Genomic DNA, 18,682 nt, shown 5'->3' on the forward strand with positions numbered 1-18,682 from the left:
CTCCACAAACACAGCAAGAGAGGGACATTCTCTACCACCACCAGCTAATCCTAATCTGTAGACACGCTTCAAAGAGCCCAAAACTGCACTGTCTGCACTGAGTCTTAACTATTAATCAGGCCTGTCTACAGTATGTCCACCATGAGGCTGCTGTTTTGGCAGTCTTTGAACAAATACATAATATGGAAATGGATCAGATTCCAGGACGGGATGAAAACAGTGCAGAAACCTGGGTAGCTGAGATCAATGATTAAGTGCCTTCTTAGTGTGCAGCATCACAGTCTCTGATTTATGTAAAAACAATGCTAACAGTATAGCAGGTTACAATACTGGAGTGATGGGGGTCAAGACAACATGCATGTCATTACCTTACATGCATACGTGTAGCGTTTCAGCAAACACAACATGGCATCTTTAATAATCGATGAGGTGTATCCCACTTGACTTACCAGCAAACTTTCCAGGTTTATGGCACATTTGGGATCTCTGATCATGTCCTCCAGCTTCTTCAGCCGGGTTTCCATCCTCCTCTCAGCGCCCAGCGACATGGCTGCAGCCTCGGTCGGTACAAGTTTTAGTCAAATACACACAAAGATGTGTTTCCTCAAAAACGGGTTGGAGTTTTACATGTGAAACCTCTTTGTTCCCTTTGGTTAATGGCCGTGGGCCTAGTGGGGCTGCCTTGAGCTCTCAGCCCACCCAAATAGCTGCAAACAGGAATAGTGTGCTGCACAATGAAGAGAAAATATTCCCAAAGCAGAGAGACTCCCCGCGTCCCAAAAAAACTTGGCCAAGCGAGCGGGGCCTTCTGAGAGCAAGCTGCCAAGGTTTGAGCAACCCCCAAAAAAAGTTAATGTTACCCTCGGTTTATCACCTCCCCTTAATTGAAAGATGCATTTTTCCAACTCGGCGATAAAGTTTGAATGTGGAGATAGCAGCAACAGGCAGCAGCAGCAGGGCGTTTTCTTTGCCCCCCTTCCTTTCCCCTTCCCGTCCCTTTGGTTTTTTTAGCAGCTTGGAAAAGCTTTGGACTCGCCTTTAAGAGGAAAACTAAATGCGCTTCGTTTCACCCCATTCAATAATGTTAGAAGTCCGTCAGTGCTGTAGTTTATCCTCAGTGCTGCCACAAGTCATCTGAAGAGGCGATAATATGTCTTCTTCTCCCGCGCTGAATTTTTAATAAGCACACACTCTCTTCCTGGATTTCTTCTCGCATTTTCTCATTTGTCCTCCTCGCCTCGTCCTCCTTGTTGGTTTTACGCGCACACAAAAAAAGTGACTGGTTTTATTTGATGTGAAGTCTTCCAGCAGCAGAATTCTTCACGGTGCACTCACATCTACACACAACACACTGAGTCTGGAGTTTCTCTCCTCCCCCTGACAGCAAAACACCGAGGACTCAGTTACCCACAAGCCACCTGTAGGCCTACTTACCTCCTACTCCTCAAACTGTACAGGACGGTATGCACCAGCCTCTCATCTTTGTTGTTATAGAATGAATAATAAGCCAATGGTGAAAGCTGTGTATTCTGTGGCAGTACATGTTCATCTACTATTAAAACCAAACAAGTTATAGTTTGTTTGTTTGTTTTTCAACCATCACATTTCAAAGATTTGTTGAAATTATTCTTTAAAGCTCCTGTGTGGAGTTTTTAGCTGGTTATGAAATAAACTGAAACTTATATGGATGCCTTTCCGAAGCCTATGAAAGCAAACGAGGCTGTCAGCAATAAGATTGAACATTTCTATATTCTTATTTTTAATGCCTGAAACTGCTAGCTGTGGGTACGTGGTTGACAGTGTGCTGCAGACCCAGGCTTTCTTTTCTGTCTTTCTTTTTTACATTTAAACAGCAAAAATAAATCAAAGCCAGTGATAGAATTGATTGTAAGAGAAAAGATTTATTTTTCAAAAGACACCTACCGACATATAAGACGACAGTACAGATACAAACTTACAGGTGTTTTCTACGTATATTTTTAAAGGCAAAGGGTCATCCAGTTCAATATATTTCCACTCAAAATAGCATACATTTCCACAATATTCTGTCTGCACATTACGTGACTTATGTATGTAAGTCTTTGCAGTTTAACTTTTAGGGAAAATATGTGCTCATTAACAGCAAATATTTATTAATTTTCTTTGCCACTGATATAGGTCTCTTTTAAAAAAGAGATAACAAAATCTCAATAAGGCTGCCTGGTAAAAGAAAGGTAAAATAAAAAAATTCAAAATAGAAAATATTTTGATTTCATTTGGGTTAGCAAGGTTCAGAATTGAAGAGCGAAAAATCCCAATCCCATCTGTTTCATTTAAAACAAACTAAATTAGTTGCACTTAATTGGGAAAGTTTAGTTTTTGTTGTTTTCTGCTTCATCAACAGGGGGAGCGGTTTGACCACAGATGCATTCTTTGCATCCATGTTATATTTGTGGCTCTGGTGTATAAAACTACTTTTCTAAATTTGTGTTTCATTGATATAGTCATTTCTCATACAGGTGTGTGTGTTTTCATCTTAAATTCCTATATTGATGCACTGCTATTTGCTCAACTTGGACATGTGGAGAAAGAACTGCAGTTGCACAAATCTCAACATATGCGCCACCTACAGTTAGCAAACTGCAATGAATTAGCAAATTCAACTCCAAGGAAAAGCCCTTCAAAGCCAGTTTTACTGAGGGGTAATATCTGGAAAATATGTTAACCAACACAGCGACAAACAAACACAGGAAACATAACAACATGAAGGAAATATTCACAAAAATGTTTTGTATATGCACATTGTATCTATTTCTTTTTAAGTGTAACACAGAGGAATCATTTTTGGTGCCATATTGGATCATCCTAAAGCCAATAAACAAAATAATCACTTTTTCAATTAAAGCTATTATAGTATGAATATTTTTTTTATCTGGTTATGAAACTGACTGAAATTAATAGTAATATATCTTTACGAGCTAAAAAAATCAAACAAGACCATCAGTACAAAGACTGATTTTTTTCTACATTGAACCCGCCTTGAGGTAGGGGTCAGACAAGCGAGCCCCTGATTAGACTTTGTTTACATTTTCCATGAGTAATATGTAGACTTTTGATCAGAAAGCCATACTTACACATGTTCAGGACTAGATACCGAGAGATAAAAGACACAGCGCTGGAGCTCAGTTCATATGGACTTGGGTTTAGATCGGGATGGTCACCAGTTCAAGTTCCAGTATGGATCAAATAATCTACATTGGTCTAATTGCTGGAGAGATTCCAGTCCATTTCCAAGCACTACTGAGATGCCCTTGCCCATAACTCATACAGTATGTGTTTAGTATCTCACAGTGTAAAGCTGGATATAACCATACACATTTAAACTAAAACTCAAAACAAAGCCTCATAGTGTGGCTCATATATGACCCTTTATCTTTTAATACTTTGCGTTTTTTATCAGCTGTACTGAAAAATGTTTTATCTGATCCACTTCTTGATGCATCAGCCACATTACAATTAACATTATATAAATATAATACTTGTTTATTTTCTGTGTCATAAAAACATGCTAAATGATGCCATGTCATTTTAACCAGTATGTTGAGGTAGTTTTTTTACGTGGAGACCAACTGCATTCAAAATGGAATAAGATGAGAAGTTGATGTTAAACACAAAAACCTGATTTCCCCAGGGTGGGTTTGCTCAGTGAGCCTTTGTAATGCATCCATTTCATGCTAATGCAAAAATTCAGAAATTCTGCTTTTTCCAATTACTCTGTGCTGAGGGATTTTTTTAAGGAGCCATTAGATGGCACTAGAGACCATTAAATCCTAGTTTCTCTGCAGAGCCAAGACCAAAAGTTATCCCTCCAACTAAACACATAAACAAACAAGTTATCAAATAATTATTTAATGAGCTGTTATACAAACTAAAATTAACAGTAACCAAAAGCGGCTTGCTTCCCAGTTAATTCATGAATTAATAACTAATTTACTAGATGGAATCACTGTGCTTGTGGGGCTGGTTGGCCTCATGGTATGGGGGCTATAGTTAAGTTGGTGGTACAGGTTCGAGTTCAACTCCTGGCTCCTTTCCCACATGTCATTCCCCACTCTCACCCTCCATAACTTCCTACACTATCCACTATCCTGTCCAGTAAAGTCGAAGCTCAAATACGCATCTTGAAACAAAAAAAATGGTGTACTTTTTACAAGTCCATCTTAAGTCATGACTTGATTCCTGTCTTCATCAATGGTGGGCTAATTATCAGCAACAATATGTAGTTATTACTTATTTAATAATTTGGTGCCTATATATTTTTTTAACGTACTTAATTTCAGTCATATTTAAACAGTTAAACTGAAGTTTTGTCTTATTATAAATGATTCAATATTCTAAAATGTGTTCAAACACATAATCACATGTGCATTCATTTTTGATAACTTTTGCACAGTTGGCGTGTTCATTTTTTATGGTGTTAGTGTCATGCTTGTTTTTAATAAGCTATTTTTGGTTAAAACTTTATTCAAATTTATGATTAACAATCTTTTGCTCAATGAAATGGGTTCATAAGATAGTGTCAGATATTAAGCCAGAAAGGCCACAATGCAGATTCTCAGGAATTAAATGTTTTCCATCACGTTGAATGCGGCATATTGGATGCTTTTTCTAAACAAATATTGACCTGGTGGTTTACTTGCAGACACTCAGTAGGCTTTATCTGAGAAACAAAAGTAAAGAAGTACTTAGCCTTTTATTTTCCTTTTTAAAAAAACCAAAAAAAAAAACAAAGTGATGCTTCTGAAATTCACATGGAAGTTGTGATTTTCACACATTTGCACAAATTCTGGGTGTCTGTCCGATATGTTCCGAATTATGTAATAAAGTCAAGCATTAAATAAAGATCTCAAAAAAAATAATCTAGGAGATACTTTTACAATTATAAACATCCTTTGGCGATTTATTGTGCCTTTTTTGTGTGTGCAGGTTACCTTATGTTTTACAAAGAATGAGCAGATCCATGTGAAACAGACATGTGTGTCTCTTATTTATTTGTCTTCATGAGCAATTCACTGGATAAAACAAATACTGTTACAACACAAAAATGATTTTTTTTCCCAAAGCAACTTTGGCCACATGTTATGTACATGTTACATCATCATAATAATAATAAAAAAAACAGAAGATCACCTCCTCTCAAAAATCTTTTTCTCCATTTTTAATAATTAAAAAAGCATTTCACTGTTCACTGGGCATTTGCATCGGACTAGAATGCTCTGGCCAAATTAGCTTTTTTTTTTTTTAAATTTGCAAATGCAAACTTGTCAACAATAAATAATACTATAAAATGTACACAAAAAGATTGACAGTCCACCACAAGTTAAAACGTTGAACAGATTGGATGTTGAGGGACAAGGGATTTGGAAGGAAGGTTTCTTCTTAGCAAAAATGTGACGGTCCATACAAGTTACAGAAAAAAGCTGATCATCTATACACTGACACTAGCAAGATAACAAAGTTGTTGTTTCTGGTATATTTCATTTTGTACAAAGAAGGGAGAGTCTTCTTTACAAGCGAGTGTCATTGTCTTAACTGTAGAGATTATACAAGCAAGAGTTAAGGCAACTTCTCTGTTGTTTTTGAAAAGTAACATGAAGTCATGTTTTATTTTGTCTGTGGACTAATTGTCCATATTAGGATTGAAGTTAGTTGTCATTGCATAATTTTAGGCTGTTGACCGGCCTGTAGTCCATCATCAAAAAAGGAATGCTGGAGATTTGTCACAAGTCTGTTTGCCATCACCACAACTGAAACAGCAGTCCAGGATTTCCACATTAGAGTGAGGCTCCCATATGTCCAGTCTCAGACACGATTAGTATAGTTTGCAACGCCTTCCCAACATGGTGCAGATTAGGATTCAACATAACTTGCATCTCGTTTTTAGATCTATATATGTATGTGTGTCTGCATGTGGATATCAAGCAAAGGAGAAAGGAAAGATTTTGGTTTGTGCTTCACAACAAATATAAACTCATAAACAAAGATTCAGAGCACTAGTAAGATAATGTGGAAGAGATCAGCAGTAGAAATAAAATTGTAAGTTTAGCTTTGTTAGAACCCGAAATGTAACAACTTCCCAAAATGTAACAAATGGTAGTAAATGGTCGATACTGTAACAAAATGCTGAGCCCAACTCGTAATAACTTTTTGCCCTAAACTTAACAAGTTGTTAGATTATTAGGAGAAAAATGTTTTTCCTTCCCAAAAAAGTTATTATGTTTTGGGCTTAACATTTTGTTACATATTTGACCAGTTACAACATTTTGGGTTTGTTGCATGTATTGTTTTTATAACATTTCAGGTCGTTGTTACATTTCGGGCTCTAACGAGCATTACAGGCAAAAGGTCAAAATAAATAGCATGTGTCTTTTGGCGGGAAAATTAAATGAAAAATCCCTGTTGTTTCAGGGTAACAACTTAACTTCTTTTTGGAGCGACAACCATCAGCTGGTTAGCATAGGTTAGCACAAAATGAGTTCTAAGTGAGCTTTTAAGGTGCTGTTAGATTGTTAGAAGTTTATTTTAACCATTAGATGGAACCAGAGTTGCTTCCTCAGACTTTCAGTCTCAATGCTGTCTCAATTTTACTCACTATTTGATAAACTGAAATCTTTTCAGCTTCCGCTTTGAATATATTTTGTACAAGGGTCATATAGTTCTATGGTTGGTGCTAGAGGAAACCTGATAGAGGCCAATTCAGAAAAGGGTTTATCTTCTGGATGACATAAATGTATTCAGTACATTCAAAGGCAATCTGCCAACACTGCCATCGCTCGTCTCTCCACTGCTAGCAGGACAAACATTTATCAGTCTACGTGTCATATGATAACATTACTGACACCCTTCTTTTTCCTTTACAAGGTCAGTCTACCAGTTTAAAACAAAGGCTATCTGCCTTGTTAGCTTGGTGCAGTGTATCCTACAGTATGCTAAATTGCTAGCTTGAGAAAAACAAGAGCAAATGAACCAACCAGATCATGTGAGTTGTTCTGATAACTGTTTTCCTTGAACTAAGAATGTGTCTATTCTTTGACTGCATGGTGCTGGACTTAAAAAATAGGATTTTATATTCTGCTATAAGCTACCATTGGCTCAGTTTTTTACAGGTTTGTAGCTACCACTGAAGAAATCATGTCCTCTGTATGTTTTTGCACTCTGGTGGGACTTTACATCTTGAAAACTTACAAACAGTGGGCACTTTTAAGAAATGCAATTTAAAAAACTATTTATAAACAGTTACCTGAATAAATAAAATGTTAAAAATACAAGTAATAATTTATGATTTAAAGAGACGACTGCGAGTCTCTGGTCAAAATGTTAGGGAGGGTTTTTTGGGCATGGGGCCTCTAAAATCCTGCTCTTAGCTGGATGCTGGCCCGAGTTTTAAACGAGCCAATTGCACAGACACTACACACTACCAGTGTAAAACTAAAAGCTACTGTGTTTTCATGATACACCAGCACTGGTTTCTGATCTTTCAAAAGCCAAGTTCTTACTGAGACAATAAAAAGCTCAAGAGAGACATTTCAGGGTAGAATACAAATATAATTCCTTCCTTTTTTTTTCTTCAGTTGTAATCTGTAAATCAGATAAGAAACAACTGCAGATAGGAAAATGTCTAATTATGTATATACGTGAGGCAGAAAAAAGGCAACTAAGACCAAAATAAGCATCCTTATGAAGACCATTTTAACTGCCTTTGCTCAGAGAGAAATAAAACAGAAGGCAAGGAAATGCTTTAGTTGACACCAAAGCTTGGCCTTGGCAAGCAGCAAGCTGAGCCTAAATGCCTGACTAACAGTCAACAGATAGAGTTTCACACTGCTTACTGTGAATCAACACTCTGTAACTTCAACCGGGCTCTCTGCTTGATCCTGCTTCAAACACAGGTAGAAAGATTTAATGTGTGTTATGTGTTCTGTAAGTGTGGCTGTGACATCCAGGTATTTGTATGAATAAATGCTTGGGCCTTATTTGGACAAAAAGAATGATGAACCAATTACACAATATTTTACTTTGAGAGAATGAAAGGAAACAAATGCTGCAAGGTAAATAGTAATGTAGGGTTGGAATATACACATCAGTAACAGTAACACCCACTTGTATTCTCCTTCATCTTCCTTCCTTTAAAAAAAAAAGTGCTAGTTATTTTTGGCAACTATAAATTATCTGCTCAAATCTCCAGTTTTAATTCCCATTTCCACTAAAAACTAGGTGACATGTTTTGTTTCAACACACCAGAGGCCTTTGGCATATGATAATACCTTGTCTTTCACTTGTACACAATGCTCCTCCGTTATAGGAGAGTAAACTAAACTGAAGTTGTGGTTCGCTGGCTTGTGAGATGTGTAACTAGATCAGATCTAACTGTATGGGTGACAGTTGCGTTGTTGTTTTCTGTACATAGAGTGTGATGTGAATCAAGGACAACAAATGCTTTGAAATTGGCTTAAATCAGATACAATTGGCCTAAAAAATTAGCAACATTGGAGGTCGTGGACAAGAAAAAAAATCAATGTTTTATATATGTCTGAAATTATTTTCAAAAGGAGTTTGTCTTCGCTGTGTTACTTCAGCAGTTTCCCTCCAGGTCCCAGAAGAATTATTTATGAAACTGCTGGCTTCCCTCTGCCCCTCTAAATTCAGTGCAGTGACTCTAAAACTAACCCATTACAGGAACATCACTGGTAATGTATAATAGAAAAGATTAAGAACTAGCCTGCGGAAGCAAGTACCCTCTGCAGGTTGGCAGAGTTTTACATTGCTATGCCATTTTTGGTTCTTTTGGAGGTGAAGTAAGCCATGAAATGTTCTGAAACAGCAAAGAGCCCTGTAACTGTTATCAGCATGCCCCACTGTTTTAAGCGATCAGGTGGTTATAAAAGTGTCTTCAGTAGGAATGATTATCATGAAAACTCTGTCTCATTGTTGTGTAACAATATATATTCAAATCAGTAAAGTTTAAGAGCAAACAAATGCCACAGAAAAATGGCAGAGAGTCCACCCACACACCATTTCTTGCTGGTGAAGGTTCATAATTTACCCTCCAGTTTGTTGAATCACAAGGAATAATTCTCAACATAATTTGTAATTCTATGTCCAAGGACTGTCTACCTTCCTTTGATTGCAATCTCTTTAAACTGTCCTTCGGCCACATTGCATTTCAAGTTGTTATACTTGTGCTTCTTTTTAGCTACCACACATCCCAATCACCCAGAACACTCTGTGTCAGGTTGGAAGGTTTTGCTGATTGTGTACAAGCAAATCTGTCAAGAAGAAGATTTTCTGCTATTTTTTGTCATCTCATTGGCTCTAAAAATCTATATGTTGTGACATCCTTCTCTGCCTTTGTGATAAGTTGTTCAAAAAACAACACTCGAGCAGAGATTTTGAACCTGTGGTGAGGCTTCAGGTTGGACAGAAAGGGAGCATTTAAGAGATGGAAAACAATTTTTGTGGGGCTCCTGTCCCAGCAGCATCTTTGAATACTGGACCCTATAGTGCATTCCATACTAAAAGACAATACTCTCGCTTTGATAGGGGAGTGCGGTTAAGGTTTAAAAGCCACTGTGGGCTGAAGGTCTCTAAATGGGGAGTGAAGCAGTGGAGTAAAGTCCTCCTGTTGCAGGAATATACATTTCAGAAGTTTTGTGATCCTGCTGGCCATGACATCAAGTCTGTAGAAGTTCAGTCCATCCGAGGGACAAAATGAGTCCTGTCCACTCTATGATGATACGTAACACGTTATTCTGGACTCTCATCAGTCATCAAAGGCGATTTGTGGTGCTGGTAGACTGGACGATGAGTGAGAACCAGAAGAATGTTGGTTTGTGTGTGTGTGTGTGTGTGTGTGTGTGTGTGTGTGTGTGTGTGTGTGTGTGTGTGTGTGTGTGAGTTGGAGTTCACATGCTTGGTAAAGAAGTTTTGGAGGCTGGGATTGAGAGGTGTGGGGTGGACAAGTGAGTGTCATTGATGGCACTGCGGTCCTCAGAGCATCCATCTGTGGAACAGAGTGGGAAGACAATTAGACTGAGTCACTGGGTAAAGTAGGCTGTACCAAACAGGTTTCTGTTCAGGTCAAGTCGAACATCCCTGTACAATCGAAAATCAATACAAATATGGACAATTTCAATCGATTTGAAAATACATAAATTGTCATTCTATTTGTTCAACCAGCAGAGGGCCCCATCTGCTTTTTACACACACACACACACACACACACACACACACACACACAAGTAGTGGAGGGAAATGAAGAATCAGAGGTTTAGACTGGTTTTGTTTCAGAGTTGGATGGTAGACACAATAAGTGCAGTTAATGGGCATGATGCAGCACGTAAAACAACACCATATTGCAAAGCTCAAGACACCAAAACACAAAAATAACATATGGTGAGACAAGGGATTCAATTCAATTTAAATAATTTTTTTGGGGTAATGCTATGCACCCATAGGTGTTTTAAGGATACGGGGTGATCAATTTATTGTCATGGCTAGTTGAAATGACGCAACTTTAAAATAAAGGACTGTGAAAGGAAACTTATGTTTGGTGACAGAAGGTTGAGAACATTCATTGTCTTTAGAAAGCTTTCTGGTATTCATTGCCAGAAACGTAGGCTGCAGCTGTTTATTTAAAGACATTTTCCCTATTTGTGCCATACATGAGGCAATGCCTTGGTGTTAGATTAGGCAGACAACTAAAGCTGCAGTGATTTCACACATGACATGCATCATCATCCACTATCGCCTGACAACACCTCCTTCCTGCCTATTGAAGCTGCAAGATTTCTGGTCCCTCCCTCTCCTCTCTCATTGCCAGCTCTGACCTGCACCAGTACTGTGCTCTAGCTTTCAGCCCCACCACCACCCCAGCATCCATCTATAGGCTCCCACTAGGGAGTTTAAGATAATATATCACCCCTCCTCAGATATCTGCATGTGAAATAGTCAGCAAGGAGGGAAGAGGTGGGAGCAAGATGCCAAGCACAAACTATGTTCTGCTGCTGCAAACAAACAATAGATTTTATTTGTGTGTTTTTATATCAGAGATACAAAAAGGATGTTTTCTAAAGGAAAGTATGCATTGTTTTATTGGTAATTTTATAAACCTACAAATAACTTAAAACATTTGTTGCATTTGGTGTTTGAATTTAGTAAAAAGATTCCTATTTGTTCATAATTGGACCTAAATTTGTTGTCTTCATAAAAAAATCATATTATGAACCTTGTATCTAGGACATATAATATAGTAGTGTATCCAGACATCCCTACAGCCTAGCATTTCCAATTATTACTCAAAGGTTAGAGAGCGACTATGAGGTGTTTATTTGGAAGAAATAAGGCTCATGCAAGAATCACATAATGACAGTTTTGGTGGAAATACACAGTATCAAATAATAGAAAAGTCTTTCTTTATTTTTGTAAATTCTCTTTTGTGCATGCATTCTGGATCAGCTTGAGGACACTTTTGGGGAAATACAGAATAAAATATTCAGCATCTGCTTCTCTGTTGGCATACATTTTACATAATGTTTTAGTTTATTCATTATGAATGACTTGTGATTTTGCAGACAAGGGGAAAAGGTGAGATACACCAAAAAGATGTTTCTGCTATCAGTAATGAAAAATGTGTATCTTGCAGTATTTCGTATTATTGTCTGTTGGGTGCTCTGAGCAGTACTAACGGTGCACAAGGCTTGATTTCCATCTTTTGTCGTTATTAATTACTCTGATTCAGAGCACTCGCCTCGTGTTACCACAACTTGAATTGGCCTTCAATTGCTCTTGAATACAATTTCATTGAATTAACAGCTTGAGAAGTGCATCATTAGATTTTTCATTAAGGTGTTAAATAAATCAATTGAAATAAAAGACTTCCCAGTTCCACTCTCAAGCTCATTGCTGTGATCTGCCAGTGAAAGAAAAGCAACAAGTTAAATTTCTGTGAAATGTGAGAAATGTGCTGCCTCACAAAAATATACAGCATAGAAAAGTCACAAGAGATTACTATGGACTACCGTTAAAGTAAGATCAAGGTCTTTCATTTAATGTTTACATATTTTCCCTTTACCCCCCCCCCCCACTAATGTTTCTCCAGAGCTACTCCCACGAACATTGTCTGTAATGGGGTTTTTTAGTGAGGTCTTGCCAGTATACCTGTGTTTTTGACTTCTGTACTGTCTTGAATTATACATTTTACAATACACTTTATGAGGTGACGTCATTAACTGTCATTTCAAAACAATGATATTGCATTGAACTGATCATACAGTATATAATCATTAAAAAAAAACTGAAGCTAGAGTTTTAAAGACAGACAAGATGTAAAGACTAAGGATGGAAAATTGAACAACATATTTAGGAGGTAACAGATTATTCCAAATGGTTCAATCTGGGGACTGAAAGACATTTAAATTATCAAACCTAACTGATTATTTGATGGTTACCCCACTGTGAATTACTAAATGTCACTGAATTAAAAGTGTTTGTGGGAGCACACTGAGTGAAACGCACCTCATTTATTTTGATTGCGGATTCGCAGACACCTCCTCTTTAACGGTGGCTCCAGCTCGGGGCTCCCGGCTGATGATAAAGGGGCACTGATGGAGCAGGACAGGATGGCTGTCTTCTCGGCGCCAGGCTTTGGCACAGGCTGTATGACCACACAGCCTCCAGTAGAAAGCAGCGGCAGGGCATAAGCGTGCTCACCCTCCTCCAAGTTGGAGTCAGAGTCAGGCTTACCCTCCACTGTCTCCACCATCTCGTCTTGTACCGGGCCACGCTTCCCAGGCTCCCAATCTCCAACCAAGCAATTGTTCTCTTTCAGTGCCTCACGTTCAAACTCACCATTGGCTGGTTGCTTCTCTGCCTCTCTATCCCCCGTAAAGTTGTCTTCTCTTCGGTCAGGGCAGGATTCAAAGGCAGGAGTAAGAAGCGAATGCCATCCAGTACCATTGACTATGACATTACAAGGGGCAGCAGGATTTGTTTGAAGCTGTGGCAGGGGTTGGGCAAGTGTCCGTGTGGTGCTGGGTAAGGGTGGTGGGGTAAAACTGGAGTTACAAGGGTGAAGCTGGCTCATTGGATGATCAGCATTGCAAGATGGGCTGCCATTGCTGGAGGGTGGGCCTAACGATTCCAGTGTTTTTGGTTGTGCTTCCCCTTCCAGCTCTATAGAACTAAGGAGGCCTTGTGAAAGCCCATCTTCCACCCCATCTTGACTAAATGTCCCTTCCCTTCCAAGCCCAGCAGCTGGTGGAGATCTTGATTCAGCCTCTGCTTCTACTTTGACCTGGAGCCCAGGTAGCATCCTCTGAATTACCTGGTGTTGGCAAGACCTCTGACCAACAGTGAGATCAATCACCTCGTCCAACATGCCAGTGCCACTGTTTAGACACAGGTTGCCTGAATGGTCCTCTGCCTTCACAGTTAAGTCCACCAACTCTGACCTGCTTCTCTCTAAGCAAACAGGAGAAATATGCCCTGCTCCAGCTGAATCTAGTTTCTGTTCCCCTCTTTCACCAGATGACCCAGGAGAGTGTGGCCCAGGAGTTGAGGCTTCAGCGGACTCTGGAGCACCATGGACAGGGCCACTGTTCATTGGCTGGTCCCTGGAACTCTTAGAGCTGAAGGGGATTGGGATTGGAATAGGGATTGGGACTGGAAGAGGTACAATGATGGGATATGGGACTAAGAGTGTTGGTGGGGGCACCAGTGGGGCCAGGGATGGCATGCCGAAGTTCATCATTGGGGGCAGTGGAATGCGTCCATTGGGCATCATGTTAACTGGGGGGAAAGGGTGAAGGCCTGGCATGGGGAAACCGGGATGGGGAGGCATCATACCAGGGTTTGGATTGGTTGAGGGGTGGACATGTGGAGACAGCAGGGGCCTATGCATAGGGCTTGATGCTGGACCAATGTTCCTTTGTTGAGGTGGTGGACCGATACCAGGGATCATAGGGTTTGACAGGGGGCTATTGGGCCCTGCAGGGTGCGCAGACTGGCGAAGATAAGGTGGACGCATCTGCTGCATCATTTGATGTTCCATGAACAGAGGCAGGGGCATTGGTCCCCGTGGTGTCATCACCATTGGAGGGCTACCAGGGGGAACCCCAATGGGTGGGTGCAAAGAGGAAACAGGTGGTGGGTGAAGGGTGGGGCTCTCATGAGGTCTAGGTGTAGGGATCTTGGCTGAGGAGGAAGAGGATGGGGAGCAGACAGCCGTCGTGTCTAAGGGTGATGTGGCAGAAGAAGTAGAAGGGGCCAGAGTGGAGTTTATGGAAGGGCCCCCTGGTGAAGGAGCTTTACGTCGGAGGTCCGTCAACGAAGTTCCCCAAGATTCAGGAGTGAGCAGCTGAACCCCTCCACTGCACTCCAGCTTTCCCTCCCCACCTGCCCCATGTCCTGGGTTACACAGCCCTCCAGGTAGTGCTGCCTGTGTCTCCTTGTAGAAAATGTCCATCTTGTATTGGTTCAGGCATTTGGCACTGCAGAACTGCAGCCTCCTCTCACCAGCACCGAAGTCCAGGTACTCCTTAGTGTGGCGGATATGTTTGCACCAGTCACACACCTGCAACAACAACACACACAGTATACACATTGCATCAGCACCTGTCATGCTGCATACAAAAAGACTTCCAATTTTTTTTTTGATTAAGTACTACCACAATCTCCTCTGAAGTACCTTGGTAAACAGAAGCTCACAAATCTGCATATAAACTGATGCTGTTTCAAGATACTTTTACAGATCTGTCAAGAGCAGGCACTTGACTTTACGTTTTTTTCTAATGCATGTCTGTGTGAGTTTGCATACTGTACTAATGTTTTATATTGGTTTACCTAAATTAATGTGTTTTCCTTACTGAGAGTTAACTGTGTATCTGATGGCATATTACTGTTAAGTGTTATTCAAGTGACTTTGTCTCTTACAGGGAATACCCATCTACACCTTCTGTTGGCAATAAAGACTCTGTCTCATTTAACTACATATCCCTGTCAGAATGACGCCCCATTATCAACAAGACAAAATTATTTCCTCAAATGGCCTCACACATATAACATTTAAGTGCATGAAAAGGAACATTTTACGACACATCGAAGTCCATCCATTTCTGCATGTAGTAATTCAAGTATTAGAAATGCACTTGCGGGGAAAAAAGACAATTCAAATGCATTAGATAATGTTGAAAACAGCAGTTTTCTATTCATAAGGCTGGCAATTGATATATAATAAATAATTTAATTTATCATAACATAATGAAAAATATTGCCCACTCAGTTTGAAGTGATATTTTTTTTATCACGTTGTGCCAAAAGGCAGAGAGCAAACAAGTACTAAAACCATTAACATCGAGGGTTAATTGAAAAGTTGTCCTTCCCTCGCTGCAGTGGTCATGATCCCCAGAGACCCTGCTGTACTGTTTCATCATAGTTATACACCTTTTCAGAACAAAACGTGCACATTTTCCTTTAGGAGGAAAATGAATGTGACCCTGGTAGAGCAGATAGCAGTGGGCGAGCCCTGAACACGGCGTTACTCGTCAGGCCACACACAGCTCACTCTGTCAGCTCCGGGAGGAGTGGCAGGTCCTCGCTGGAGATAATTAAGGCATTAATCAGTTGTCAGACCCCTCAACGGCATCCATCCATCACACAGACCCTTAAGCCCCCAAGCTGAATGTTAATAAGTTGAGGGATGCAACCGGAAGGTGGATAAACTCCTTTTTCACACTGCATAGCAACATAAGTTTACTTGGCAGGATCCAGTTTGGCAGCAACTGAAAGAAAGTGGACCTGCATGGCCAATTTGACTAGATATACTATAGCAGTGGACTTAGCTTCAAAGGAATACATAGTTTGTTGTCCTGCAGCTATAACGTGTAAAACATCATGTTCTTATATGTAGATTATGTGTTTTAAAGCAGATCGTTCGGTACAATTTGGTTTGGATCTAACAGTAGAGTCTTTCAAAAGTTTTAAAAGATGGACTTTACTTCTGCAATTGAAGAAAGTTTTTAGTCACAAAGCAATTCAAAAGACATTTTTCAAAACTAACACATGGAAAGAGCACAGGCCATACGAATTCAGGAATAAAGTTACCCTTGTGAGAACTGATCAGAGACTGGACTACCAAACAACTTGCTTAACATGTATGCGGATGCTGCTCAGATATCAGTCCCTTGAATTCTACTCATTTTATCTCCCCATTCAGTCCTGGCTAATTCAATGAGCCATGACTGAGTAAAAGTCAAAAAGGTGCTCTCGCAAGTTAAGCTTGATAATGGTAAGCCCAGAATATTCTAAATAATAAATGTGCTGAACATTTTTCCTCGACTCAGAAAGACAGATGGAGAGCACTTAACGACTTTCTGAACTGAGTGAAATTTCACTGTGCATTACGCTAATGGAGTTGTGCTTCTCTTCCTCTCTCTCCACTCTATACACAGATGTTTGCAGTTGAACGTAATTATGGCCATTTATTTCCATCGTGACCAACGAACCAGCATCTGCGGTGCAGTTTAACCGTTTGCATTACAACAATTATCGTGCTTCCAAATGAGTGCGATCACCTCAGCAGGCATTGTTTTCTTCCGCCTGTACTCACCAATCCCACTAAAGGGTAGTGAAACTAAAGAATCCAAAGGAACTGCCAAAAGCTACTAATGTGTAATTTACATTACATTAAGCAGTTAGGTGATGAGTTTCTCAAGATGATGATTAGGGGCTGTTTTTAGGGAATAAGGGATGGGAAGGAGAATATTAAATGGAAACATCAACAGAGGTGAAGATGTAGGATGAGTACCAACAGGTTGCAGAGGAGAAGTGTGAAGTCTTAAGCAATAAAGACGAGGTAAAGGTCACAGACGTGAAAGCCATTGCAGAATATTGTGGAGGATTCTGATAATGAAGAGCAAGAAGAAGAGGAGGAGGTGGCAGAGGGTTAAGAGGCTGGAGGGTTTTAGATAGTACCTGAAGTGGTTTTGCATGTAGGATGAAGGGGTTCTAACAGAGAATGAGTATAAGCGGTAAAAGTGCAGCTTGTATGTCGTCCTGTTAAGGTTGAAATACAATTCTTTTGACACTTCTCAGATTGCAGGTTTAATCACAGAGTTCAAAACACAAGGATTAAGCTCCTGAAAGTGAACCGCAGTGCTTGAAGCAAGGCAGCCCCTTGGTTTTTGGTTCAGTCATCCCTCACTCCAAACAATCTGCAGCATAAGAGTCCAATCTTAACAATTAAAGTCTATTGGTGATATGATTAATTCACTGTCCTTGTTGTACTGTATTTTGGATTCAGTCCAAAAAGTGTTGGATTTAGCAAGAGGGATCTTTAAGCATCTGGTGCATTGGAAAAGAAACCAGATTAAAGTAAAGTTTACACAAGACAATCAAACTTTGGCAGCCCTTGGAGACCATCTGCTAGATGTGGACTTGTTACTGTGATTAGCTAAAATATCTATTTACAGTGCACTAATTTTAATGAAAAATCTGTCATCAGTGATTTAACTACCTGATAAATATCGACATAATTAAGTCACATCACTGCCTACATGAAGAGTGGACAACGCAACATCTAGCCTAAAGTGAGGCAAAGAGATTTGGAGCTCTATTCAACTGACTGGCTGCAGTATAGGTCCCACCTCCTCTATGGAACATACGTCAAGCTATAAATTAAAATGAATGTTATTATAATAACAATTCTATCTTCATTGTTTTCATTGTAATATTGATTATTATGCCAATTTTTGTTGAAATCATGCTTTTTTTTCGAAGAAAGTTTCTTTTTGAGTAGTTATTGAAAAAAGATATAAAATGTCTTGATTGACTCGGATTTGCAGAGTTATAGAGAAACAGTGAGAGGAAATGTAAGAAACACTACCACGTTATATGCCTGATATATGCCATTTTTATCAGAAGGGTTAATATGTGTTTTTTGTGTGGAAACACTTTAAATTCAAAGGCCAGGTTCTTCCAGTCGATTGCTAATGCACAATATGATAGCATCCATCACCGGTGTATTTTGGCTTCATCTTTGTACAACAGGTGGAAGTTGAAGTGTCTTGTTCATCCTTATAATCACTCTAAGGCTCAAATTCATTCTTCTGTTTGATTTTACCTGCTTTGTGTCAATGACCTCTTCATATATGAATGTAAAAAGAAAAGTTTAAACTGCAGATACAATTAAAAAAAAAAAATCTCCCAGAATTCATGAATACCAGCCATCACATCATCAGCCATTATAGATGTGACATAGAAAGGCTATTCTCACTTGACCAGGTGAACAGTACAGTATCTCAGAGCAGACACTCACTGTTAGTTAAATATCACTGTGTTAGATTGACGACAGACCAAGAGGATGTGCAGCAGACCTCAGTGAGATAAAACATGTCTCTGTTGGCTTTTAGACCAAGATGTTTGTTTCCAATGTTATCAAGTCATAACTTTGATAATTAGGCAGATATGACTCTAAATATAAGATGAAGCTTGAAGCTCTTGTAATAATAAGAAAATAAGAAACAACAAGAAAACAGAAGCGTGTTGTAAGACAGAAGCAGCCAGACAGTTGGACAGGTTGTCGTAAAAATACCTGTGAGAAATGTTTGTCAAAAATGGCATTCACCTACACAAACAAATATAGTTCTGT

General features: G+C 39.5%; 2 protein-coding genes across 7 annotated transcripts in view; both read right to left on the reverse strand.

Moving 5' to 3' along the window:
• The window catches only part of rock2a (rho-associated, coiled-coil containing protein kinase 2a), a 40,966-nt gene extending 39,526 nt beyond the window's left edge, over positions 1–1,440 (reverse strand). For 2 of the 3 annotated variants that reach the window (XM_079369420.1, XM_079369419.1), the window contains exon 1: positions 450–1,440. In XM_079369420.1, the coding sequence (XP_079225546.1) occupies positions 450–548 (99 nt within the window). In that variant the 5' untranslated portion in view covers positions 549–1,440. The remainder of the gene's footprint in view (positions 1–449) is intronic. The other variant, XM_079369418.1, reaches the window with a different exon arrangement.
• A 3,573-nt stretch (positions 1,441–5,013) lies between these two features.
• The window catches only part of sobpa (sine oculis binding protein homolog a), a 43,503-nt gene continuing 29,834 nt past the window's right edge, over positions 5,014–18,682 (reverse strand). For all 4 annotated transcript variants that reach the window (XM_079369927.1, XM_079369925.1, XM_079369926.1 and 1 more), the window contains 2 exons: positions 12,553–14,608; positions 5,014–10,039 (listed from right to left, as the gene is read on the reverse strand). In XM_079369927.1, coding sequence (XP_079226053.1) covers positions 12,554–14,608 — 2,055 coding nt within the window. In that variant the 3' untranslated portion in view covers positions 5,014–10,039; position 12,553. The remainder of the gene's footprint in view (positions 10,040–12,552; positions 14,609–18,682) is intronic.

Source organism: Symphodus melops, assembly GCF_947650265.1.
Source record: "Symphodus melops genome assembly, chromosome: 19".
Classification (NCBI taxonomy): Eukaryota; Metazoa; Chordata; class Actinopteri; order Labriformes; family Labridae; genus Symphodus; species Symphodus melops.